Source organism: Callorhinus ursinus, unplaced genomic scaffold (genome assembly GCF_003265705.2).
Source record: "Callorhinus ursinus isolate GAN/ISIS: 27379988/994484 unplaced genomic scaffold, GSC_fseal_2.0 scaffold31, whole genome shotgun sequence".
NCBI classification, from domain to species: Eukaryota; Metazoa; Chordata; class Mammalia; order Carnivora; family Otariidae; genus Callorhinus; species Callorhinus ursinus.
This window is the reverse complement of record NW_027397093.1, coordinates 15,422,744-15,449,776: the sequence shown is the minus strand read 5'-3', so window position 1 is coordinate 15,449,776 and position 27,033 is coordinate 15,422,744. Positions and strand designations below refer to the sequence as shown.

Genomic DNA, 27,033 nt, shown 5'->3' with positions numbered 1-27,033 from the left:
CCCTCTAGGGCAGAGGCCTGGGGGCTGGGGCGGGCCTGGTCTATCTTGGCGTCTTTCTCTGGGAAGGTGTGTATATATGAGGCTTGGGAGTCCAGGGCAGCGGACTTGGACTAGGGTGCCATTCCTGCAGTCACCACCAGGGACCCCGTCTAGCACTGTCTTGAGCCCGACCTCTGGGCCACACATTTAATTACGGAATGCCCCAAACAATTGCCTGACTCCCAAGCCCCAGGCTGAGCTCCGCCGGAAACAGCGGAGGAGTCAAGGGAGTCTTGACTCCCATGGCAATGGGAGACAGACTGACCCCAGGCGGAGGAAACGCCGGGAGGGGAGAGGCTGGGTCAGACCTGGGCTGGGTGTGTGCAGGGGTGCCATGGGAGACAGACTCTGACCCCAGAACGAGGAAACACTGGGAGAGGAGAGGCTGGGTCAGACCAGGACTGAGTGTGTGCAGCAAGGGCTAGGGCCACTGACCTGGCCTGAGGATGGGTGGTGGGAGGGCTTCCCGGAGGAGGAGGCCCTGGGGGGCAGTGTTGGGATCTCCACCGGCCTCAGATAAGGGGATTCCCGGAGACTTGTTGGAAAAAGTCTAGTTGGGGATCTGTGACAAAAGGAAACTCGCGGCCCCAACTCCAAGAGGACCCCTTAAACCCCACCCTGGTCGGCCACACCTTGCTAACTGAAGTCGGTCCTCCCCCCCCCCCCCTCAGGCTGAGCGGCTCCACGTCCTTATTCCATTCACGGCTTGCACATTCATTTGCACACTTTTAACACCTTAGAGGTTAATTCCTGCCCTCTTCCTACAGTCTTCCCTCTTGCCAACAGTGGAAAGCACGCCTCTCTACGTCCCCCCGATTAGGTACGCCGGCTTTCTCCCCAGCGCTCCTTTGTGCACACTCTCCCACGCCCCCCTCGGCGCCCTGAGCGCGGGCGTCTGCAGCGCGGCCCCAGACCTCGTTTGCATAACCCTCGCCCCCTCCCCTTCCTGCGCCTCCAGCGGGTCCCCGGCCGCGGCCCCGCCCCCCTGCCCGCCCCCTTCCAGAGGCTGGGCCGCGGCCTCGCGCCCATTGGCCGCTGGGCGGACTGGCCCGGGCCGCGGCTGTGATTGCCGCCAGCGCATGTCAGTCCCGGAGCCGGCGCGGGTGGCGGGGCGCGCGGCCGGGCTGGCAGCCGCAGGTGGGGCTGCTCACGGCGACGGACCTAGCCCGGGAGCCCCGGAGCCCCGCAGCCCCGCAGCCCCGCAGCCCCGCGGAGAGTGCCCAGGATGCCCCGCGGGGACTCCGAGCAGGTGCGCTACTGCGCGCGCCTCTCCTACCTCTGGCTCAAGTTCTCGCTGGTCATCTACTCCACGGTGTTCTGGGTGAGTGACCCCAGGGGGACCCTGAGATGGGGGCGTGTGTGGTGCCGACACTCCCTGGACGCCGTACCGGGATAGGGTCTAGACTTGGCTGCTCCAGGGAGGGCGCGGGGAGTGCACGCCTGGTTCCTCGTCCCACTCTCCCTGGGAAGTAGGAAATTGTGGCGCCCCGGCTCAGCCTGAATGTCAGCAGCGGATGGGCCCGGAGCGTTAAAGCCCGTTGACTACGACGAAGGAGCGCTCCGTGGCTCACCTGTGTGCACCTGCCCAGAGCGTTGGTTTTCCGCGTCTGCTGCGCATGGGCTGGTGCGCTAGGCGGTGGTTACCACGGTGTACCGGGTGTTATAGAGTTTGCCTCCCCATCAGCTTGTGCGGAAGAAGTGGTCAGGCTTTGTGGTCTGGATTGGGCGGGGAAACCTGGACTCCCACTAGCTACTTGCGGATGTCCCAGAGCGAGATGCTTCCCTACCGTGCCTCGGTTTCCTCTTCCGTGGAAGGAGGATGGGCGTGCCTTGTCAGCGGAGTAGTTGGGAGGATTTCACCAGATCACGTCTGGGGAGGTCTCCAGGAGCTCCTGGACGTCGGGTAACTTCCGCAGCCACTGAGTTTTACCTCTTCTTGTGTATTGCTGGGCGGCAAGGTGTTAGTGGTTGGACATGAACTAGGCCTTTAATCCTGCCGCAACCACTTTCTAGCTGACTGATCTTGAGGAAGTTACTTAAACTCTCTAGGCCATAGTTTCTTCATTTGCAAACAGAAACAGTAATTATATTCAACTTTAAGGGTGGGTGTGGAGATTGAATGAAGTAGTCCAAGCACAGTGCTCAGCACCGGGACCAGTGAAGAGCTTAAGGAGTGTGAGCCATTATTATTATTATTATTATTATTATTATTATTATTATTATTATTATATACTGGGAAGCTGGGCCCTCCTGGTTAGCTGTCACAAGAGACTGATTTCTTTATGAAGGCTTCAGACTAGGCTGGACCCCCAACTAAAAATGAGGACATCTTTCTATAAGCCAGCTCCAGCCTTGCCACTCTAGAATAGTCTCCTGCCCCCAGTAGCCACAGGGCAGACTTGCCCAGGGACTGGAGGGGTGATCCCTGGCTCCCATCCCTCTTGAAACATTTGCACACCGTATTCTCCTCTTCAGACCCTCGTTGGATCTATTCTGTTAGCAGGAATAGCTAGATCTGCCTGATAACAGGTCTGACTTTCCATTTGACCCCTCTATGGATATGACCTTGCCTGGTGGGCAAGAGATCCAGATTCTAGTCTTGTTCTGTTTTTGACTCACTGGGAGATCTTAGGCAAGTCACTTCCTTGTTTGGGACCTCAGAGCTGTTAAGTGACTTGCCTATCTAGAGAACTAGGCTAAGCCCAATTCCCAGTCCAGTTCTCTGATTCTAGGTAATGTGGAAGAGAGATGAGCAGTACATTTGGGGGTCAGAGGATGGAGCAGAGGATGGTGGAGGCCTCAGGGAGGCAGAAGGTTGTATATGGGATTGGGGTGGGGGTGATTCTCTCCCAAAGTTGCATCAGCATCAACCAGAGACTTTAAAAAACACTACAGATCCCTGGGCCCCGGCATAGATATTTGTTTAAACTTATTTAAGCTCCCTAGGTGATTCTAGGTGTAGTCAGGGTTGTAAACTGCTGGGCCTGATGGTCTCACAGGCCCCTTGGTTCTGAGATTCTTTGCCTGCCCCTTGCTTGTCTGGCCGCAGGAGCTCTTCTCTCTGGAGGTCACAGTTGAAAGAGGGAAGGCTAAGGTTGTTGGGGGTGGAGGGTAGGTAAGAAAAGGGAAGACCAGGAATCAGAAGGTGGGGGCTGTGTTTCTGGCTTCACCCCTTCTCTCCATGTGTAATCCCTGACCAGTCTCTTAACCCCCTTGCACCTCCATTTTCCCATCTGTAAAATGGGTAACTGATACCCTGCCCCACACCTCAGTGGATTGTTTTTAGGATTAGTGATATGGGAAGATAGTGACACGTGGGTGAGACCGGTGCTGTACAAGAGAGAGTTATATAGTTACAATTGACCTCGATTGTCAAGGCCTTGTTCTGTCGCTGTCCCCTGTGGCCTGCAGGGAGACCACTCAATGGCCCTTGCTTTGCTTCTCTTGGGGCCGGGTGCGACTCAGAACTTGGAATCTTTCCTTTCCAGCCAACTGAGCTTGCCCTACCAAGTCCTTGACTTCCCATCCCTGGAAGTATTTCAGCTTAAAAACCTCCCCACCCATGCCAAGAACTCAGCCACCTTCCAACTCTGCCAGGTCAGCTCTAGGTGCCAGATTTTCACTGCAGGGTGGAGGCCCAGTGTGAAGAAGTAATGTGTCCTAGACAGGCTTTGCTGCTAACTGGAAACCCCTTATAGAAAGGCCCATTATCTCTGGTACCATCCCTTGGAGTGAGGAGTGAGGCCAAGGGTTACTTGCTTTATAAGCCCAAAATACTAAGACCTTCATCTCAGACTTGGGTCTGGAAGGGGCCATAAGTTTTACCATAGTCCTGTGCCTTCTGTGAGACTTTGTATTTTCAGTCTTATTATCAAATATGAAATGCAAGGACACTGTACAAAATTTTAAAGTACCAAAGAGTAGTCATCAGCGACAAGCCTCCAGCCTCCCCCTCTCCCCTGGTGCGCCCTGTCCAGAAGGGACATCTATGATCAGTTTCTTGCCATTCATTTCGAAGATAGCATCCTAGCCATAGGATGCCCTAGGCGCGGACATGTGCATGTGTTATATATTCTTTTTTTTTTTTCCATATAAGGGAGCACATGATACACAGTTCTGCCCTTACCTTTTCACTTACATTTAAGTCCATGTGAATTTTGGAGCTCTGGTAGTGGCCGCCTCATTCTGTCTGATGGCCACATAGAGCTCACTGCAGGCTATGCCCAAAGTCATTCAATCAGTCCCCAGCTGGGGAACTCGGGTTGTTTCCGATCTTTGGTGACTGCAAACAGCAGTGCAGCAAGGAGCTTTGAACATGTCATTTTGCACATGTGTGTGTATATCTGCAGGGTAATTTCTAGAAGGAGAACCAGAACGAGAATGTATAATATACATACAGACATGCACTGATCATAAGCGGATGCAGCCTGATGGATTTTTACAAAGTGAACACACATGTATAATCAGCCCCCAGGTCAACCACTAGAATGGAGAGCAGAGGCCAGAAGCCCCCCCCCCCCCCCCGCACCCGCTTCCGGTCACCACCCCCTCCCTCCAGTGGTAATCACAGTTGGAATGTCTAATAGCATAGAACCGCTTTGCCTGGTTTTGCATGTGCGTTTAGAATTTTGGTGTTTGTTAAACTGCCCTACATAGGGTTTATACCAATTATAGTATTATTTACTCTATTACTTTAAACTGACTCACTTTTTAACCTTAACTTATTTTTTAAAAGGAGGCTTTATATCACCACTGCCAATGGGAAACCGATGTTGAGCATCGACGAGAGCATGCAACTGTAACACTAAATAGTGCAGGGAAAACAAAACGTGATTAAATCCTGGCTGGATGGGTGATGTAGGCTGTGCACCTGAGTTCTGTGTTCGAAAGGCAGGCGGGCAAGTGTTTGAGAGGCTGAAAGACAAACTGGCACCAAACAGATTTGCTCCCAGATGCAATGGGAAGGATGGGAAGGAGAGTGAGCAATGAAAATTGTTTCTCAGTCTATGAGTCAGTATAAATGTGACCTGAAGCCCTCACATGACCTCCTGTCCCACACTTGGGGGCCCTCTCGTTTTCAGAGGGGGGACTGCGGGGCTCGGGGCATGTTTCAGGGTGCCTCCTCGGCCCCAGTTCAGGGCTCCTTCCGGTAGGTCTCACCCAGAGGCATTGGGGCCTCCTCTTCCTACCATGCAGCATGAATCACTCTGACACATGTGCCCTCAGCCCACTGGGGAGACACCTCTAATTTTAGCACTGACCACAGGGTATCCTAGAGATCCGTTTACACCACTGGTTTTCCTTGCTGGACTGTGGGCTCCTGGAGGTCAGGGGCTTGGCTCGTTCATACCCTCTTCCAAGTGCTGGTCTTGGGTCTGGGCACAGAGTGAGTGCTCAGGGAAAGCTGTGTCTTGTGAGCCAGGATCTGAGGTGGGGGCCCCTGACCAGGGCATGAATTGGTTGTGTAGCCAGCAGTGGTCAGATTTGCTGAGGCCTTGGATTTGCAGAGTGGCCTGGGCTGATCACGGAGGCACTGACCCTCTGGAAAGCCTCAGTCTGTTGCCTTGACAATGGGGTAAGGATTTCCAGTTGGGTACAAAAGAGTGTCAGGGCTGGGGGATGTTGACTAATCAGGAAGAAAAGGACTTGGGGTGGGAGAGGCGAGTGGGAAGCCCTTGCCTTCTCCAAGGATGGAGAAGCTTGGCCTGTGATTCTTTATATTTTCCTATAGTTTAGGTTTAAGAGTGTGGACCCTGTACCAGGCTGCGTGGGTTCAGATCCCAACTCTGGTGTTTATAAATTGAGTGACTTAAGCACTAACTTCCATGAGGCCTCCATTGCCTTATCTGTAAAGTGGGTGATCCTGGAGAGCTGCTGAGACCCTGAAATGGATGAATATATAGGAAGAGCTTACAGCTGTGCCTGGTACATTAGCACAAACACTATAGCAACTACCTAAGGATTAGCCAATCTTTTCCTACCTTCCTCTCTATTTTTCTAGGAACTCAAGATCCATAGACTGAGAATTAGAAAGGTCCTTAAAGGTACCTCTAGAGTGACCTTTTCATTTTACTGAGGAGAACAGGCCGGGAGAGAGGAAGCGAGTTGCTTTAGACCCCATAGCAAGTTTGGGACAGACCAAGACCAGGACCCATGCGACCTGACTGCATTGGGTGGCCATGACCTTCAGCAGCCCTCACCCTGCCCCCCTCTCCCCCCCCCCACACCGTGGTCTCCCCCTCCTGTCAGGGCCCAAGGTGTAAGTGGAGGATAGCATTTCTGGAAGGAACCATGTCCCTGGCCTCCAGTTAAGCACTAGATGAAGCCAGACAAAAAAGAAAATAGATTCAGTTTCCAGCAGGAATTTCTAACTTTTGAAAAGAGCTTTACTGTTTTTGTGAAAATAATATGTGTGCTTAGTTAAAAAAACCTTTCAGGCAATTCAGTTGAGTACACTGAAGAGTGTAGAAGTCACCTTTGTTCTGGCCCTCGGGGAGCACCCCTGTTACAGGCTGTTAAACACACATCTGGATATTTCCTTGTACCTACAGGCACATACTTAATTTCCTGAATTTTAAAAATTATTATTGTGCTTGAATCCTCAGGCAGGCCCATTTTCCTCTTGTTCTAGGTAAGCATTTCAAAGAGAACTTGGTGAAATTTAAGCAGAAAGTGACTTCATCCTGGAGAAGCAGCCACCAGGTCTAACGGGCTGTCAGAAGATGTGGAAGCAATGGGGCTAGGGTCCCCCCTCCCAGCCTGGCCAAGAGGCCTTAAAAATCCAGAGAATCAAGAAGGCAGACCTGGAAGGCACTTGGAGAATCTTCCAATGCACTCATTTCGCAGATGAGTAAACTAAGGCCTCAAGGAAGTTTCTTTGCCCTTAGCTTAGGCTTCTGAGCCTGAGCCCTTCTCTTCCTCTAAGAGAGGCATTGTTTTAAATTGTAGGAATGGATTGGGACCTCCCCCTCTTTGGCTGTTTGTTCCCAGGACGCAGGAGTAACAACCTGTCCTCCTTCCTACCCAGCCTGGTGCCTTACCTCTCCGGGTGACTCACAATGCCAGCCTGGGGTGGGGCTCAGAGTAAACCAGATAAGAGACCGATAATGAAATTTCTGTACCGGCTGGCTCTGTGTACAGGGGGAAAGAGGTCTTCTGGGTTAGCCCCAAACACACGAGATTGAGATTAACCTTGTCCAGAGAGAACCTGTGCATGTGAGTGGGTTTGAATTGCATCTTAGTGGAAGGCGCGGAGTCCAGTCCTGACCTGCAATTCTCTCCAGGGTGGAAGTGGTTCTTTGCTCCTTCAGTCAACAAATAGTTATTTGATGCCAAGTGTGTATGCCAGGCACTGTGATGTTTACTGGGAAATACCTATGAACAAGGCAGACTTAGTCCAGGCCGCCTGGGTGGCTCAGTTGGTTAAGCGACTGCCTTCGGCTCAGGTCATGATCCTGGAGTCCTGGGATCGAGTCCCGCATCGGGCCCCCTGCTCGGCGGGGAGTCTGCTTCTCCCTCTGACCCTCCCCCCTCTCATGTGCTCTCTCTCTCTCATTCTCTCTCTCTCAAATAAATAAATAAAAAAAAAATCTTTAAAAAAAAAAAAAAAAGACAGACTTAGTCCAGGCCTTGGAAGACAGACATACCAGTAAATAAATGTAGCTTGTGATCAGTGCTAAAGAGGAAATTAGGGAGCAAGGGGAGGAGATGAAAGTTCCTACTTTCATGGTGTGGTCAAGGAAGGCCTTTATGAGGAGCTGGCATTTCAGCTGAGGTCCAAGGCATGAGAAGGAGCCAGCCATAACAAAGTCCTGCGAGGGCATCTCAGACAGAGGGAGTAGTCCATACAAAGGCCCTGGGGTAGGCCAGCATGGCTGAAGCAGATGGGGAAGCCTAAGAAGGGCCAAGTTGTGGGTGGGAGGGTGGCAGGGGCCTAGTCCTATGAGGAGTATGGGGTCTGAGTGACTGAAAGCGGAGGTTTACTTGTCAGGACCCGACGGCAGGGCTGGCTGGAGACACAGATCAAGTGCTGCTTCTGCTGTGTGACCCTGGGTAAAGGACCACCTCTTTGAGCCTCCCACACTTCTCATCTCTGGATACACTAGAGGCCTTGGGGAGGCTTCTGCAAGAGGAGAGATGCAAAAGCATCAAGCACCCTGTAGGGCCCGGCGTCCCCGGGGGCCTTGCAGAGCTCAGGGGGGCTGGGACTTAAGATGTGAGACCTTCTGGAGTCTGTCTTAGTAGAGGAGGCTACTTTCTGCTGGGGATGCTCTGTCTGCCTAGAGCAGATGGCTGTGGCCATAGCCTTAGGCTGAGAAGTCTGACCCCTCGGGCGTGCATGTGGCCTTTTTCGGAGGCTGGGTCTTTCCCACCCCTCAGTCCCTGGGCTCTAGCAGTGCACCAGCAGAAACCGTGCTCCACGTGATGGGCATGCGTGTCCAGGCAGAGGCCATCCTAGAAGTGTCCCACAAGGCGGAGCACTGGTCCTAGCACCTGGGGAAGTGGGGCCGGGAGAAGCTCTTCCAGGAGCCCAGGGGCCAAGGTGTCCCTATGGCAGGGAGTGGCAGACAGAACACAGGGTCACAGCCTACATCACCCGCGGTAACTAGCTAGGATTTAATAAAGTTGTCCCTCCGCAACTCCTGTCCTCCTCTTATTTCTGCTCTGATCGTGACTCCCCCACCCCCACCCCGCCCTTGGGGATGCAAAGAGTCAAGTGGCCACTGCCACCCCTACGGGAGCCCAGAGCCCAGCTGTCTGTCCACTGCTGACTCAGTGTCCCCGCCAGAGCCTCCTGGGAGGCCCTGGCCGGCCCCACCCCCGTCACAGAATGTCTGCAGCTGCCTGAGCTCTCTGCTAGCACTCGGTGACTGACAGCCTCTCAAGGGACAGGGCTGGTTCCTCTCCCCCCACCCCCAGCGCAGCACAAGGCCAGGCAAACAGTGATCCTGGGGCAGAGGTTGGGCAGAACCCAGCCAGCGTTCCAAGCTGCTGCCTGAGTTCCCTGCTGCACACAAGGCCACGCAGCAGGCCTCTGTCCCCGGGCACAGCGGCAGTCCCGTTCACAGGGGGGACCCCCATCCCCCAGATGCAAAGGCTCATCCCGGGGGAAATCACCGAGTGGGGCTCATCCTCCCCTCTGAACGATGTTGTTCCACTGGGCACACAGTTTGAGAACCAGAGGCAGCTGCTGTGGGGTCTGGCAGATTTTCTCCCATCTGAAAGGAAGGGGTTGCGCCAGGTGCCCTCCGCGGCCCGTGGGAGTCAGCATGGGTGGGGCATTTGTCCAGCTCTAGGCTAGGCCTGGGCCCGGAGGGGGAAATGGAGAAGACGAAGGTGTCATCTTCCTCACCCAGTGGGTCACCCCGCGAGGAGGATGGAAGCTAAATGTGGGCAGGAGCAGCCAGAAGTCACGGGCCGTTTGCTGTCCCGCTGGGCAGCCTGGATTATAGAGGAGCCTCGGGGTGACTTGGGAGAGGAGGGGAGGGGGCTTACAGGACGATGGGCACAGACAGGAGCGCAGACGAGCCTCAAGAGAGGGAGGGCGGTCACAGCAGAGGGACGATGGCTGGGCCTGGACGCAGAGGTCAGATGCACCCCTGGGGAAGGCTGGGCCTGGAGGCCACGGAGACCCAGCTCCATCAAGTAGCAGATCAGGGGAAGATCACTTGGGTGATGGGTGAGGAGCGAGACGGTGGGCTGCATGGCTGTGGACAAGTCAGCCACAACTCTCTGGGCCTCAGTTTCCTCATCAGTGGGCAGGGGAGATCTCTGCAAGTCATGGGGCCAGGCAGATGGGGCGGAGCCTGCAGCATAGGTGCTGGGCGCTGGCGTCACCAGGCAGGAGCCCTGCGCTCCAGGGGTGTTGGTCAGGGGGTGCCGGAGGGTATGGGAAGGATGCCATCGGGTTCCTGCCGCACCAACACTTAGTTTCACCTCTTTGGATCCTCAGAGCAACCCGTGTGAACCAGGCAGACAGGGGACACTTGTTCCATTTTACAGCTGAGGAGACTGAGGCCCCCACCGGGGAAGGGACTGGCACAACCCACCATTTGCATCCATCCCCCAGGACCAGAGCTATTCACTGTTGAAAGTGCCTGCTGTGTTGTATTTAATCTTTTCCGAAGGGAACTTTCTCACCCAGGGAGGCATTTGCATCTTGGCCTGTAGGAAAGTAAATATTTGCATGGAGGGGAAGAAGGAAAACAGCTTTGGCCTGGTCTGGACTCAGGGGCTTAGAGCCCCCTTCCTTCCTGCTGGGAGAGAACCACCTATTCCCAGGGCTGCTGGAAGCCCCTCCCAGGATACTGTGCGTGGCCTTGGACCAGTCACATAGGCTTTCTGTGCTGTTTCCGATCCCTTACCAGGGGATGGGCTGTGCTGGGGGCAGCATGGGGGGACCACGGTGGTGCTTGGGGCCACTCAGTTCCTGTGCATGCATAGCATGTCGGGTGCTGTGCTGGGCTCCATGTGCTTGGCAAGAGAGCAGAAGCCAACCCCTGGGGCCACCCCATTGCAGACTGGGGCCAAGTCCTCTAGTTGGAGTGGAGTGGGATGCTGGCTTCCGGGGCTGGTGCCAAATTCTGAGTCTGGGTCACTTCCTGAGGTCAAAAGGACCTTCTAGATCAGTGGGCCTCGACTATGGCTTGAGGCTGCTGGTTCTGGAGGATTTTGCAAGTACACACCAGGCCCTATCTTCGGAGTTGATACACCGGGTATGAGGTGGGACCCAGGCAGCTCTCATTTTTAAACGTCCCCAGGTGATTCTAATGTGCAGCTTGGAGCGGAAGCCGCAGCTCTGGTGGTGCCTGTGAGGGAACTCTGACCGGACTGGCCAGGTTTCCAAGCCAATCTTCTCTCCGTGTGAATCCCGAGTGACGTGCTGAAACTCCCCCGGCCTCCTGGACAATCTGGACAGTGTCTGTGCGCTGGGAGTTAGTGTACTGTTTGCAAGAGGCTTGCTGCTGGTGCTGGTCCCAGGACAGGAGAGAAGGACTAGCTGGGATTGTAGGAGGGGCACGAGGGAGTCGGCAGGCTCAGCCTGGGTGAGAAGGGCCGGTGGAGGCCTGCGGAGACTGCCAGCTTGGGGATGTGGGGGATGGCTCAGGAGGCTGGGCTTCTCTGGGGCACTGGGATGTATCTGGGGAGTGGCGGGGGGGGGGGTCCGTGAGTTCTAGAATATCGTTTGCCTTTTGGTTATCTTTACAACATTCTTTCACCTGTTCTAAAGGTAACACTTCTCTGTAGTCAACTTTGTAACTTAACAAGTATTTTTGTGAGTATTTTTGTGAGTCAGGGATTCACACTTGGGAGTTGAGCTAGGATGGTTCCCCGCCCCCCCTTAAATTATGTCTTCAGTTTGAGAACCACTGATGCATGGGCATTGTGTTTGGAATGTCCGTTGTGATCTCGTTGACCTGCAGTTCTGACCCCTGTAGGAGAGACATGGCAGGCGGTTGTCCATCCCCATTTCCCAGATGGGAAAACAGTTCCAGATAGGTGAGATGTATTTGTTTGGGGTCATGGTGATGAGTTAGTGACCAGTTAGTGGAAGGATGGGAACTCGATTTCTGACTCTGCTCACTGAGCTCTGCAGTGGATTGATGGTCCCCCACCCCACTCCACCCTCCCACCCCAAAAAAAGATACGTTCATGTTTGCGAATGTGACCTTACTTGGAAAAGGGGTCTTGGTAGATATAATTAGGTTCTGAATCTTGAGATGAAATCATCCTGATCATCTGGGTGTGCCTTAAATCGAAGGCCAAGCGTCTTTATAAGAAAAGGCAGGGGAAGCTTTGGGATGAAACACAAACACAGAGGGAAAGACCACACGGAGGCAGAGGCAGAGGCAGAGGCAGGCGGGGTAGGCGCCAGAAGCCGGCAGAGGCGGGGAAAGACTTCTCCCAGAGCTCCGGAGGTCGAGGAGCCTTGGGACACGTCGGTTTCAGACCTCAGACCTCCAGACTGGCTGTTGCCCTAAGCCACCCAGTTGTTACGGCGCAACTCCAGCAAACTTGGGATTCCTGAGGGCAGCTTCAGGGAACAAGCGCAAGCCCTCTCTGCTCCACGAGGTTGTCTCACTAGTGCGGGGCTCAGCTGAGCAGGGGGAACGGCTGTCCCTTCTTCCGGGCTGTGCTGAAGACTGCGGAGGCCAGGATGGGGTTTGGGGGCGGAGCAGGACTGGCGTGGGGCGAAGCCTACCGTCCGGCCCCGCCCCCTCCCCGGCCCTGCCGCCCGAGCAGGCCAGTGGTTGTGCTCTCCGATGGAAGGAGGGTAAAGCAGGGGAGGGGGATGTGAGCTAGCTCTCAGGAAACTGCTTGCCAAGCGGGGCTGTAAAACATTTAGGCTTCTCGTACAGCCTTTCGGAACAGGAGTGTCACCTGTTACCTGGCGCGGGTAGAATGTGACTTGGACTTCCAGCTGGGCCAAACTCCCAGGGGCCGCGGAGGGCACCTGGCGCAACCCCTTCCTTTCAGACGGGAGGAAATCTGCCAGACCCCACAGCAGCTGCCTCTGGTTCTCAAACTGTGTGGCCAGTGGAACAACATCGTTCAGAGGGGAGGATGAGCCCCACTCGGTGATTTCCCCCGGGATGAGCCTTTCCATCTGGGGGATGGGGGTCCCCCCTGTGAACGGGACTGCCGCTGTGCCCGGGGACAGAGGCCTGCTGCGTGGCCTTGTGTGCAGCAGGGAACTCGGGCAGCAGCTTGGAACGCTGGCTGGGTTCCGCCCAACCTCTGCCCCAGGATCACTGTTTGCCTGGCCTTGTGCTGCGCTGGGGGTGGGGGGAGAGGAACCAGCCCTGTCCCTTGAGAGGCTGTCAGTCACCGAGTGCTAGCAGAGAGCTCAGGCAGCTGCAGACATTCTGTGACGGGGGCGGGGCCGGCCAGGGCCTCCCAGGAGGCTCTGGCGGGGACACTGAGTCAGCAGTGGACAGACAGCTGGGCTCTGGGCTCCCGTAGGGGTGGCAGTGGCCACTTGACTCTTTGCATCCCCAAGGGCGGGGTGGGGGTGGGGGAGTCACTATCAGAGCAGAAATAAGAGGAGGACAGGAGTTGTGGAGGGACCCCTAGTCCCTGTGACAGGAGTGGGGCCTGTTTGTCCCCATCTTCTTTCTCCCCTGTGGACTCCCCTGGGGCTGGCCTGTCTTAGAGCTGAACTTTCCTTTTTGCAGTCGAGAAGCGCTCCATGCTGCCCCCTGTCCAGTCTGCTCGTGCCTTCTGGATCCTCCTGTTTTGTCCTTTTTAAAGCTAATGATCAGTGAGCCCTCCCTCTGTTTGAGGGACGTGCTCTCATTTACTCGGCCAGCCACCTGGAGAGGCAGCATTGTCGGCTCTACACAGAGGTGAGGAGAGGCCTAGAGAGGTTAGGGAACTTGCAAGGAAATGCCCAGCCTCACTCTCTCTCAGTTCCTTTCTGTCTCAGGAGCTTCTCCTTGGAAGACCGTTTCCCTTTTGGAGACTTGGGCTGTTTGAGGGAGTCGTTGGTTCATTGGCTCCTTTACTCAGGCAGCCTTGGGGGCCCTCCTGTTCTCCCCGATGCTCTGCTAGAGGAGCAGGGGCCCCGGTGTGGGGAGCAGCTTCCCAGGGCAGGGGCTCCGGACCCCCACCCCGTGTGGATTGTGGGACAGGAGGGAGCCGGCCCGAAGCGGCACAGGAGCCGGGACCCAGATCTACATCGGGCTCTCTGGAACTGCAGGAAGACAGAAAAGGAGTTGGCATCCCTGTCATTCAGTGTCCATCACTGTCCTTTTAATATTTCCGTCAGGAGAGGGCATGCCAGGGCGTGAGAACTCTTGTTCCTGATGAGGGAGGACAGCTTGTGGTGGAGGGAGCGCGAGCCTGAGAGTCTGGAGACCCAGGTCACAGCTGCTATCCAATGGCTAAGATGCTGTGTGACCTCTTGGGAGTGACAGCCTCTCTCTGGGTCTCACATTCCCATCTGCAAAATAAGGGGTTTGGGCCAGAGCCATGTCCATCTGCTTATTCCTGGTGGTTCGAAAGAGGCTTTTAGGTGGTCCCTGGGGTAACATTTTAAAATTTAATAGATATGCATGAAGTGTGATATGTGCGGAAGAAGATGATTTCTCAAATCTATGATTTCATAGATATTGGTAGGTTAGGTCAGGATCCTGTTTATTTTACTAAGGAAAAGCTGATTTAAAGAAATGTGGTGGAAACTCCTGGTCAGGTGTAGGCACTTAACACGGTCTTTGTATCTGCTGACTTTAAAAAAAAAAAAAAAATGGGGATTCTCACTACGTGTTAGAGCACCTTACAGCTTACAAAGGAGTTTCCCTGTCTCTTGGGGTCCTCTGTGTGACAATGGGCAGGTGTTAGCGTTCCTGGTTAATGGCAGAGGCAGCCAACGCTCAGAGAGGGAAGTGGTCTGTCCAAGGTCACACAGCTCCTAAATGGCAGGACTGCATCTTGCTAGTTTGTTGTGTGTGTGTTCCCTTACCCTAATTTTCTTAAAGCAGAGAAGGAGGGAACTGAGGGTGTAGAGTGACCCCCTTCTGCCTTCCCCCAGGCCGCTCTCCCGTGCACAGGGAGGACCGTGCCCTGAAGCCTCGGGGTCCTGTTTTCTAGTAGGCTTTCTTGGTTGTATAATTGGTAGGTTCCTGTTATAACCTACATTTAGCCCCAGTTAGCAGTTAGTGAGACATCTGGAGAGGGCATTAATCCCAGGCTGCAGGAAGCAGCCTGCCCCCAGCCTCTGGAGAGCAGGCCCCTGGCTGTGGCCACGGAGACTTCCCAGGCCAAAGGGAAACTCAGACCTGTAAACAGCCTTCCTCTTGGGAAAAATGGAACTTGGATCTTGCCGGCTTTCCCAACTTTTTATTGTAAAAAGATTAAAACAGAGAGAGAAGGTGAAGGAATGACAAAAGGAACACTCAGATGCCCATTAGCCAGAATCGAAACATTTGGCCAGGTCAAAGTAATGATGACAGTTCTCTCCGAATATCCCAGGATGCATCTTCTAAAAAAGAGAGAGAGAGAGAGAAAAAAAAAAAAAAGAACATTCTTGGCTATAACCATCATTATCATGCCTAGGGAAATACAAAGTCCATATTAAAATTTCTCCAGTCGTCCCTAAAATATTTCTCACAGTGCATTAAAAACAACAAATCAGGATCCAGCATCACAGTTCCTGCACTGCGTTGAATCTCATTTTGACAAAAAAGGTCGCAGTGCATTTGAAACGTGAGTGGAAATACTTCTGAGTCCCTGAATGTTATATGTTCTGAAGGCCTGGGAGGATGATTGTGTGTCACCTGCCTGCCTTTGCCTGATCCACCAGGATCTGCTGGGGCCTTGTGCTCTCATTGCTTAGGGAAAATCAGCAAGTGGATACGGGAAGACTTGCTGGACCTGGATATTGATGTGATGCAGGGGTGGAGGGGGCCTGCATGAGCCCTCGTCCCGTTGGAAGCCAGCCTTGGGACTCCCTGAGTGTCCACCCCGAATCCCTAGCCGCACGTGCTGGGCCCTGTGCCAGGCCCTGGGGGAGGTGCTCGAGGGAGCTGCACAAGCCAGAGCTGGCTGCCCACATGACCTGGTGTTGCTAGATCGTGGATGCTCTGCAAACAGCCGGTGTGTATGAGCAGGTTTTGGGGATGTCTGTGTGCCCACGGATATGTGGGACGCAGTCTTGGGTTCCTTGGTTCTGAAGGCTTGGGGTGGGGCAGGAGAGGCCCTTTCTCTCTTGCAAGCTGGAGAAACCTGGTTGCCAGAGAAGCTTCAAATCAGTAGTTCCGAAATCAAGTTGTCAGAGGGGAAAGGAGCTCGAAAAAAAATTTTCTTTTAAACCCACAGAAAAGTTGAAAGAAGAGTTTAAAGAATGCCTGCATGCTTTTGGTTAGCAATTGTTAACATCTCGTCTTAACATCTCTTTCTCTCTGATCTTTCTCTCTCTCACTTTCTCTCTCTCTCTCTTCTCTCAATACAACACTTTTTTGCCACCGAGCTGAAAGAAAGCTGCAGGCACTGTGAGCTCACCCTTAGATACTCCAGCGTTCAACTTTCCAAAAAAGGCATTCTCCCACGCGCTGCCATTCTCCATCTGAAAAAGAATCTCCATAAAATAAAAGCTCATCTCCTATGCGGTTCCTATCCGGTTGTTCCCCAGATGTCCTTTGGGGTGGATCTTTTACTCAGCCAGGATGCACTCGAGGTTCACACACTGGCTTGGCCAAGACGTGTCTCTGGAATCCCCCAGTCTAGTCCATCCGCACTGTCTGTGATTCCTTGGACGGCTCCGGGCCGGTGACCTGCAGACGCCTGCGCTCTGGATTCGCGTCTCGGTTTCCTGGTCACTGGGCTCAGGCCACACATTTCTGGTACAAGCGCTGCACGGGGGCTGTGGCGGGAGGCCCGGGATACTACACTGGTTTGGAGGCATCTGATGTCCGGCCACCCCGCTGCTGGCCGTGCCAAGCCAGCCCGCCAGCCCCCTCCATTGTCAACATGCATGTCCCCTTGATGACAAATAAGCTGTGGGATGACTCTTCGGGGCTATATGAATATTCTCTTTGATGAAAAGACTTTTTTTTTTAAAGATTTTATTATTTGAGAGAGAGAGAGAGAGAGAGCATGAGCAGGGGCGGGGAGGGGCAGAGGGAGAAGCAGGCTTCCTGCTGAGCAAGGAGCCCCAATGCGGGGCTCCATCCCAGGACCCCGGGATCATGACCTGATCCAAAGGCAGATGCTTCACCGACTGAGCCACCCAGGAGCCCCACAAAGAACTTTGAAAGCAAATCTGAGCGTGTGACTCTCTGCTTAAATTATTTCAGCTATTTCCCTATTGCAATGTCAAAATATATCTCAGATCTGCCTGCTTCTCGCCCCCTCTCCATGCCCCGCCTCGTCCAGGCTGCTGCCACCTGGCATCAGGGTGGCCGCAGGAGATTCCTGACTGCTTTCCCTCTGCGCCTCCAACCCCACCTCCAGTCTGTTCTCAGCACAGCAGTCAGTCCCAGTAACTCTTTTGAAAATCAAGGTCAGTCAGAGGTTCCTCTGTAAACCTGCACGCCTCCCACACACTCCGAGCAAAAGTCTGAGTCCTCTCAGTGGCTTCCCAGGCTTGACCTGACTTGCTTTGCCCCCCCGCACCCCCGCCCATGCCCTCTGACCTCATCTCCTACACAGTCCCCCTCTGTCACCCCATAGATGCTCTTCTGTGAGCACAGGAGCACATTCCAAGGTCTTGGTAGCTCTTGAACATTCATCCATACGTCTCATGGATGTTAGAGAGCCCTCCGCTACTTCAAGTCCTTGCTCAAATGTCACTTTCCCTGACTAAGCCATTTAAAATGACAGTCTCCTCCCCCAGCCTCCCCAGCCTCCTTTCCTGTTTATTTCCTTCATAGCACTTATAACCATGACATACTGTGTTTTTCTTATTTGTCTGTCCCCAGCTAGAATGTGAACTCCCCCCAAAGACGGGACTTGTGTGTTTGGTTCGCTGCTCTAGCTGTGTCCCCCCGCCTCTCGTTCCCCAAACAGCTGCTCTCAGGGTGTGCTCCAGCCTTCCCTGGGGGGCCCCTTTCAAGGGGTCCCTGAAGTCAAAACCATTTGGAGGACCCTTTTTATAGTGACACTGAGATGTTGCTTGCCTTCCCCTCTGTCATCCTCGGGCGTGTTTAGTGGGGGTATTCCGAGGCACTGGGTGGGGGGGTGATTATGGCTATAGACTGAGCGAGGAGCAGCTAGGAGACTGCAGCCGTCTTCCTATCAGCCACACAGTGTTTGCAAAAATGTAAAGTTCAGGGGCGCCTGGGTGGCTCAGCCTGTTAAGCGTCTGCCTTTGGCTCAGGTCATGATCTCAGGATCCTGGGAACGAACCCCACGGTGGGCTCCCCGCTCAGCGGGGAGTCTGCTTCTCCCTCTCCCTCTCCCCCCAAGTCCTGCTGGTGCATGCGCTCTCTCTCTCTCTCTCTCTCAAATAAAAAAATCTTTTTTAAAGAATGTAAAGCTCATACCACTCTTTTCACTCCATTTTTTTTTTTGGAAAATATTTTATAAGAAGTATGCTATTTATGTTGTAAGTCTATTACTATTTCTAAATGAGTTAATAAATGTTTAGAATATGTCTGTTTTAATTTCTTATGTAGTCAATAATTAATAGATATCCATAAAAACAAAAGCTCTAGGGTCCTCCAAATGTTTTAAGAGTAAAAAGGAGTCCTGAGATCAAAACCTTTGAGAACCACTGGCTTAAAAGTCCCCTGAGTAAAGAGCTGTTGAATGAATGAACGTTTTGGTTTAACCTGAGAGGCCTGGCCTCTGTGAGCCTGCCTGGCCTCCTCCCTCTTCCAGTCACCGGTGCTTGGCTCCAGCTGTGCAAATCTGCTGTCCCCCTGGTACCTTCCTGGGCTTCCAAAACTGCTCGCCACTTCAGAAATCTTTGCTTATCTATCCCATGCATTAAATGGACTCCGTTCAAGCATCACCTTCTCCAGGAAGCCTTCTCAGATTTCACCGGTCTTGCCTATGATTTAGCATCTCCTCCTCTCTGGGCCCTCTGCACACTCTGCCCCAGTGTTTCCCTAACTCTGCTGCATTTGCTGGTATGCTCGTGTGTCTTACCAGATCGAGTTCCTTGAGGGCAGGAGCTAAGTCTTATCTTTTTATGCCCAGTGCTGGGTACATAATAGGTATTTAATAAATGTATGTTGAATCAGTGAATGCTGCCTTGGGATTCACAGCAAGGACTCTCCTTCCCCCAAATTATCCTTCGAGCAAAGTGCCTCTAAAAGGGGAAATGGTTTCTGGCCTCTAATTTGAAGATGTCTGTGTTAGAACTGTACTGTATCTTTACTGGGGAAGGAGGAATCACATTTCTTGAACACCAGAAACTTTTGCATGGCATCCTGCTTCAGGGACAGTGTGGTTGAGCCGGCCACTGTGGACCAGCTCTGGCCCTGAGCACTTTTCATGTAGCTGCTGTGGGGAGAGTGTGGTCTGGGACCTAAGCCCCCCAACGTCCTGTGAACTTGTGGAAGTGACACATTTGCAGACTTTGAAGTTGTTGAGGTCAAAGATGGGACGTGTGTAGCTGGGTCCTGCCGTCACGCCCTGCCCGCGGTTGGTAATAAACACCTGACGTTATTTGCTCAATGGGCATAATTAATACAACGAATATCAGTACCGGTGAGGGCTTCCCATTGTTGATTTCATAGGTGATCAGAAGTGGAGAGAGATCCCTGTAGCTGGGGTGATCCAGAAAGGCTTCCCAGGGGAGGAGGGCTTTGAGCTGAGTTTTGGCGGATGGGTATTAGCCCCTTATACCTTTACTATTTCCAAAAAAACAGTTGGTGTCCTACCCACTGCTGCTGTAGGAGACAGAGTGCTGGTGGTTTGTGTCTTGGTGGAGGCTGGGGTGGGAAGGGCACCTCCGTCCCCCGTAGGGCTTTTTCTCATGCTGAAGCGTGACGTTCTGGACCAGGTAGGAAAGCAGTGGGATCCCAGGAGAGGGGTCTTTGGGCCACCCTTCGTCTGCTGATGGCCGGGATTCTGGGTGGGGCTGTCCTCGTATGAGTTTCCATGGACTTCTGGAGCAGTGAAGGGATTTTGGGGCTTGTAGCCAACATCCTCCCTTTTGGAGCAGGGAAACTGGGGCCCAGAGAGGGGAAGGGGCTTGCCCAAGGTCACATGGGAGCTAGTGACAGACTGGGGTTAGTCTCCCCTCACCTCCAACTCTCCTTCCAATGTATGGTACTGCTCCTTTTCCCCTTTGCCCTTTGACCTCTTTGGAGTCATGAACCCTGGCAGTGGAGGCAGTTTATGTTCTAGGAGGCCCCGCACATGCCAGGCACTGACCCTTGCGGTCTGACTGCCCCCTCTCCCTTCCAGCTCTAGTTCAGGGGCAGAGGGGGAAAGAATGAGGTAAGGGCCAAATTTATATAAAAAGCAATTTGATTCATTTTTTTCTTAGATAAAAAACTACATCTAACGTTAAAAATAAGAAACATGAAGCACTTAGTGTAGAGACCACCCTTAATTTACATATGGCCAACTCAGCCAGGTGACCCTTGGCAAGGGGTCGCCTGGCCATGGGTCCTCAGCTCCCTGCTGGAGCTCTTCCTTCCCTCTCCCACTGCCCTTCCCTGCCCTGCCCACTCCTGTTCAGGCAGCTGCCTCCTTTTTTTTTTTTTTTTTTTTTAAAGATTTTATTTATTTGTTAGAGAGAGAGAGCACAAGCAGGGGAGTGGGAGAGGGAGAAGCAGGCTCCCCTCTGAGCAGGGAGCCCGATGTGGGGCTCAATCCCAGGACCCTGGGATCATGAGCTGAAGGCAGCTGCTTAACCGACTGAGCCACCCAGGCGCCCCGGCAGTTGCCTCCTTCACGGGGACTTCTTGCAGCAGCCCGGAGGGTCGGGGAGAAGTGAGACCACAGGAGGCCCCCGCCTACCCACCAACCCTGTCCCTTGACGTTCTTGCCTTCACTTTGGGTTGTTTCTGGGAAAAGCCCCAGGCCAGTAGAAGAATCGGGGATGTCTGGCCCAGTACCTGGTGGACACATGCATGCTCTAAATGGCTGCTGGGACCTGAACTGGAAGCCATTGTCTAGAACAAAGCCCCCTTGTCACCCCTGTGAGCCTGTGTCTCCTTTTAAAAGGTCTGAGAGGCGGGGAGGCCTGGGCCACCTTCCCCACTCCTGGCAGCAACCCACGGCCCTGAGCGGGAGAGCCTTCACTCACTGGATGCTGGGTGCTGTGGCAGATGGCACCCCGGGCCAGAGGGAGAGGGTAAGCAGTGGTGGTTTGGCACAACCAGCAGGAAACACCCCCAGCCCCACACTGCAGAGCTCTTCCTCCTGAGGGGCCCCCAAGCCCGGATCCCAGTTTCCATTCCCCATTCCTCACCTCTCAGCTGGAGCTCCATCCCTAGGCCTAGGGCACTGCCTGCAGTGACCAGAGCTGGGGGACTTCCTGTCCCTACTACCAGGCCCGCCTGTCCACTGTCCCACCACTGCCAGGCCCACCCATCCAGGATGCATTCCAGGGATCCGTGGCTTCTTGTGCTGATGGGCCTCTGTTAATGAGCCCGCCTGGCTGGGGCCCACGTGGGCCCGAGATCTGCGAAGACAATCACCCAGATGCCATGGGAACACAGCCCTGGGAGCAGCTTCTGACTCTCTTGGTCCTGACACAGTGAAGGGGTGAGGGGAGAGAGAGGCCTGGAGAAGGAGAGAAAAGAAAACCAGGGAGAGGAATGTGTTGGGTGCAGGTGATTTGCTCTTGACTCTCCTTTTTCCCTTGGCTCTTTCCCTGGTTTTCAGATGAACCACAAGTCACTCTGATCTGTAGGCCTTGGAACACTCTGTTCTGGAATGCGATCACCTGAGTTTCTTTTTTGGGCTTATGGGCATCTGAAGCAAGATGATTTCTCAGATTCACTCCTCCAACAGGTACACTGGGCCAGTGGTCCCGACACTCATGGAAGATAAAGTGGTGGGCAAACTCCCTTGCATCCTTCAAGGCTCGGCTCCAATGGGCCTTCTCTGATTTCCCAGGAGGAAGTAATTCCACCTCTTGTCTCAGAATAGCCTTATCAGTTGTCTGTTTTACCACTTCCTACCTGTCTGCCCCCAAACTTTGGAGAGTCCCAGCTGGGTCAGGTCTTACCCACAGTTTTTGGTACGTGTGTGTGTGTGTGGGGGGTGTTCTTGATTAGAAATCCCACTCTCTGCCCTGGCTGGGTTGAATAGCTGGGCTGCCAAGCCTCCCAGCTCAGCTCTTTTATAGCCTGGAATGTGCTCTGTGTGTGTGTGTGTGTGTGTGTGTGTGTGTGTGTAGGAGTCTTCGAATTCAAGCTTCTCTAACTGTAGGAGGGGAAGCAAAACAGACTGGTGTACCCACCTTGCTTCCTAGAGGTTTGTTTTCCAAAGGCCATGTTTTCCACCCCTGGACCTAGCTGGTGGGCCCTCCAGCCTTCCAGAGGTTTTTCCCCACTTCTGCCCAAAAAGCTCAAAGGGGATGGAGAGCACCCTTCATAGAGAAGTCATAATAAAGAAGACACAAAGAAGGAGTAAAGCATGCTCACGGGCAGGAAGCCCTGATAAAGATGTCAATCCTCCCCAAAGGGATCTATAGATGCAGAGTGATCCCATCGAACCTCAGTGGGGTTTTTCTTGGAATTTGATTAGGTGACTCTAAAATGTGTAGGGAAGAATCTAGGTCTAAGGATATCTAGCCACTTTGAAAGAAGACAGGAAGGGACTTGGCCTTCCAGATGCCCAGATGTGTTATAAAGCTGTAGTTGTTACGATGGGGAGGTTTGTTTGGGGATAGCCAGATTGACCGAGGGAACGGATCAGGAGCCACAAACAGACCTAAGCATATGTGGGACCTTAATGTGTGACAGTGGGGTCATGCCAGATCAGCGGGAGCAGAACTGGGTAGTCAACGGTGCTTACTATATTATAAGCGAAAGCGGGCTGTGTCAGAGATGGTCACGGACCAAGGTCTGCAATTAACCAGGTTCTCTGCCCTTGATGTCTATATTTTGTTAAAACAAAGAAGTCCTGTCCAGAGTCAAGGCAGAGTTGACAGCAAAGTATCAGTGACAAAAGCCAGAAACTGGCTCCTTTGCCGGCAGCTGCTGCTTTCCCAACGGGCTGGCTTTGATTTGGGGTTGGGAGGAGCCCCATTCCGGAAGCACAGGCTGCCTGTGGCGGGGCTGGGGCCAGGGTGGCGGCACTGGGCTCCAGGACCCGAGAGCGTGGAACTGCCCTGTGGTCCTGGAGCTGGGTCTGGCACTCTTCTGGAGGAGAGAGAACGGACCCTCTATCAGTCTGGGTTGGGGGCACTGCCCAGGGCCTTCTGGATCTGGCCTGACCTGCTTTCCTTGGGGGTAAGAGGCAGGGGACAACATGAAGTGAGCTTTCTTGGGGCAACTGGGAGAAGAGACTGTTTTCTGCCGAATGAGGTCAGGGAAGATGAATCAAACCCTTGCTAGCTAGTGGCTGGATGATTAGGGCCCATGATTTCTAAATAAGGGTGGTCGCTGTGACTTTAGAAAGGAGCATTGTGGAGAGCGGTGAGGGACAGCATCCAATGGGGGACACTCTAGACCTGTGCTGTCCAACACGGTGGCCCCCTGGCTACCTGTGGTCACGTTTAAATTAATCACAGTGAAATAAAATAAAAAATGTAGTTCCTTGGGCACACAAGTCACATTTCAAGAGCTGGCTAGCCGCATGTGGCAAGTAGCTACCAGACTGGACGTTAGTGTCATCATAGGACCTGCTCTGGGCAGCACTGCTCTGCTCGTGGTACCTTTGTATTTTGCCAGGACATTTGCACCCAGTTCTCTCCAGGTCGTCTCGAAAGGCCTGTCTGGAAGCCTCAGCGGCAGGTCAGACAGACAGGCTTCAGTGGGGAATCCTGACTGCCTCCCCTACGTTTGGTGTCACTTGGTTTGGCTGAGGGTCTGGCCAGGAACGTGAGACTGGTCCTTTCCTGGGCGTGTGAGGGGGTGCGAAGGTTAAGGGAGGTGATACAGGTCTAGCATTTGCGGTCCCCTGTGCGGCATCATCACTCTGTAAATGGCAGCAGGCTTTATTATTTTACAGGTGACAAATGAGGCCCAAAGAGGAGACGGGACATGGCCGGGAGCACTGAGCTGGTAACGAAGGCCCAGAATGCCAGCCCGCATCTCTTGTCTCTCCTCTGCTGTTCCCTCTGCGCAGGAGACAAGCTGGTACGAGCGTGCTGAGGAGGAGCTGGCTGTCGCCCAGGCACAGGCGGGATTGGCCTGGGGCAGAAGGGCTGACGGACGTGAGGTCCAGAGGCAGGGGCCCTGCCAACCCCATCTTACTTAGAATCTCTCTAGGGCCTTAGAGTTTAGCTACTCCCTACATCCTTTCAAAGCTGGAAACTCAGGAAAGTGCTTTGTTGGGGCCCAACAGAGAACTCTGGAGCCTCGAGTGCCTTATGAAAGAGTTCCAGAATGAAGCAGTTCTTGGGACCTTCCAGGAAACACTGACACCTCCAGGAAGCCCACCCTGATTTCCTCACATAGCCTTTCTCCCCCTCACTTTTGTTCGAATCCCCAGCTCTCCTGCACCTCTCCAGAACTGCAGCTTGCTTCCCACAGACCAGGAAATCGTCACCTTTTTTGTGCCAGAAACATTTCAGCTAGAGGTTAGCAAAAGTAAAGATAGGACTTTTTTCTCCATCCCCAGTTCAAAGACCCGCTGAATTCCATCCATCGGACTGTCGAGGTCATTTCCAGCCTCTCTGACCCCTATCTTACCCCTATCTAGTCTTGTGACTCCTGTGACCTCCAGGCCTGGAACATAATAGATACCTAGTAAGTGCCTTTTAGGGTGAAAATGGGTCTCACAGGTCCGCTGTGAGACTTGCCCCAGTTGGGGATGAGCCAGCAGGCGGGTGACCAGATGCTTCCCGAAGGAGGAGACACAGGTGCTGGAAAGCCTCCCAGGGCCTCCTGCTTCCAGCATCTGTGTGAAGCTGGGCCTCTCCCTGCAGAGGAAGAAGCTGGTTCCAAGCTGCAGGGCTCCGCAGGATCCTTCAGGCCAGTTTATGCTGGGCCACAGAGTTCCCGAGCAGCCTGTTGAAGACACCACAGGGCTTGCAAAGCCTGGGGCTTTGGGCCTGGTCTGGGGACTGCCAGCGGTATCCCCTGTTTGGTCCCAGATGGGCATGGCTGTGTGCACCCCCCCCCCCCCCCCCCCCCCCGCCCTGTCTAGCTGAAGTTGCATGACAAATGGGCCATTTGCTTCTGGCTGGGGCTGGAGTGGTCGCCCGCAGCCTTGTGGAAAGGCTATAATTAGCCGAGAGTTCTGGATGGGATTGCATGCTCGCCCTGACAGTTTATTTTATACTCAAATGTGAACATAAACTGATGTCATCAGAGATGTAAATATCATCGGAAATCTCGATGTTCCTAGGAAGGGTACGGCTGCCTCTCCCCATGCCCATGGCCCCTTGAGCACTTGAGTGAGGAGCCCAAGCAGCCTGTGTTTTGTGGGAGCCCCCTCGGGGCTTGTCTGGCTGGACCAGGGAAGTGGGTGTGTGATGGCTCAGTTTACACAGTGCGGGGGGAGTCGGGATGCTTGGGTTTGTGTTCGCCACTGGAGTTTTTCCTATGGCTTTAGTGGTCTGGGAATGTTGCAAGGCTGACCAGCAAGGAAAAGGCAATGCTTTGCACCAGGAGGGAGAGCACATCAAAGGAAGTGTTGTTTCCTGCCGGCAAGGCCTTCCTGGAGTGGGTCTGAGGCTCTAGGGAGCTTGTAAAAATAGAAGAAGCCACTTTATGCCTTTATGGAGAGGGCTGGGGTCAGTTCTACTCTGGTGTTTTGGAGATGGTTTCCAAAGCAGGCTACCTTAGCCCAGAGGCATGGTCTCAGGCAGGCATGAGCGAGGGGCACAGGATGGGAGCCCAGAGAATATGTCAGGGCCCTGGGCCCTCCTGTCCAGAAGACCTTTTTTTTCTTTAAAACAGGAAACACAAAATTCTCAGAAGTATAAGGAATCAATTCTGAAAATATTAAGTCCTGTTGGGTCAGTGACTGCGTAAGAATGACATTTTTCATCCAGACAGAGGATAAAACCCCACCTCTGTCACCCGCACCTACACTGTGTCCTTGCTTATTTAATTCAGTCCCTGCCTGGGCCCTCAAGGCTTCCGTCCATCTGTCTGTCTGTCTGTCCGTGTGGGGTCTTTTTTAACCATGATCTTCAGCTCTGGGGTGGAGGGATCTCTGCGCTCAGTGTCTGGTTCAGGGTTAGGGTTGAGCAAGCAACTCCTTAAAAGTCCAGTAATTCAGAAGAGGGAGATGGGGCTTTTTTTTTTTTTTTTTACAGCTGCTTGCTCTTGTTCTAGAGGACCCACAGGGCTTAGGCTGGCCTTGAACAATGATCTCACCTTGTTCTGGGTTTTGGAGCATGAACTGACCAGATAGCCTCTGGCTGATCTTGCTCTGTCAAAGGCAGATTTTACTTCCTGGGATCATCATTGTCCTGTAGAAAGTTTCGTGTGTGTGTGTGTGTGTGTGTGTGTGTGTGTGTGTGTGTGTGTTCTGCCTTATAAATTTAAACATTCACCCAACTTGGTACTTTTGATGACATCATTTCACGCACGGTTTTCCTGATATGGTCAACTTGTCCCAGGGAGACAGATTCCTGGCCATTCTCTTTTATACAATGTTTCTAAGTAAGCTCATTCTGTTTGACTTTTGGCATCCTGGCCACTTGTCAAAGCTTTGGAGAAAGCAGGCACTTCCCTGCTTTCCCTAAACTACAGTTTACTCCTCCAGGGCGTTCTTAGTACTCTTCAGAAGGACGTCAAGGGGATCTATTTTGAGGGCACATTAGAGCCAATTTAAGGCCAGTGGGGAACTGGAGAGGTGGCCCCCTCAGTTTTCTAGCTGTTGACTCTAGGGTATCTCACCAACATCCTGTCGGTGTCACTCCTCACTTCCTTTCCTTGGACCTTAGCTGGCTGTGCCACGGCTCTGGTTACTGTCCCACGCCACCTTCTCCAGCATATCTGGCAATGTGTCCTTGCTCTCAGGAAGGTGTGGCCCGGAAACTCAGAATCCTTGGACAAGCAGGAGACGGGGTACACAGCGTCAGACTCAAGCCCAAGGGAAGTCCGGCACGCATCCATTCAATACACATTGATTGTAAGCACCAACTGTACTTCCTAAATGTCAGGAACTGTCGTGGTGCTGGGGATGCCCCAAACAGTTGGAAAATCCCTCCTGACATGGAGCTTAGAGTCTCTTGGGGAAGACAAACAATTACAAAGTAAAAGAAGAAAGCTGCTCGTTAAATACTGGTCAGGGCAGAGGAGAAAAAATGAAATGGGAAATGGGATCAGGAGTTTGAGGGGAAAGGATTTTCTACTTTTAAATAAGATGGCCCCAGAAAGGCCTCACAAGGCAGGTGACAACTGAGCAAAAGACAAGAGGGAGATGAAGGGGTGAGCCATGTGGATGTCAGGAAGAAGAGCATTCTAGGCA

At 53.3% G+C, this 27,033-nt stretch overlaps 1 protein-coding gene across 4 annotated transcripts in view; it reads left to right on the top strand.

Moving 5' to 3' along the window:
- Positions 1 to 1,111: 1,111 nt before the first annotated feature.
- TSPAN15 (tetraspanin 15) overlaps positions 1,112 to 27,033 on the top strand; it is a 49,510-nt gene continuing 23,588 nt past the window's right edge. Inside the window, exons 1-2 of one of the 4 annotated variants that reach the window (XM_025850298.2) lie at positions 1,169 to 1,360; positions 23,617 to 23,744. In XM_025850298.2, the coding sequence (XP_025706083.2) occupies positions 23,649 to 23,744 (96 nt within the window). In that variant the 5' untranslated portion in view covers positions 1,169 to 1,360; positions 23,617 to 23,648. Of the gene's footprint in view, positions 1,361 to 22,953; positions 22,971 to 23,616; positions 23,745 to 27,033 lie in introns of those variants that run through there. The other 3 variants (XM_073878897.1, XM_073878898.1, XM_025850297.2) reach the window with 3 other exon arrangements.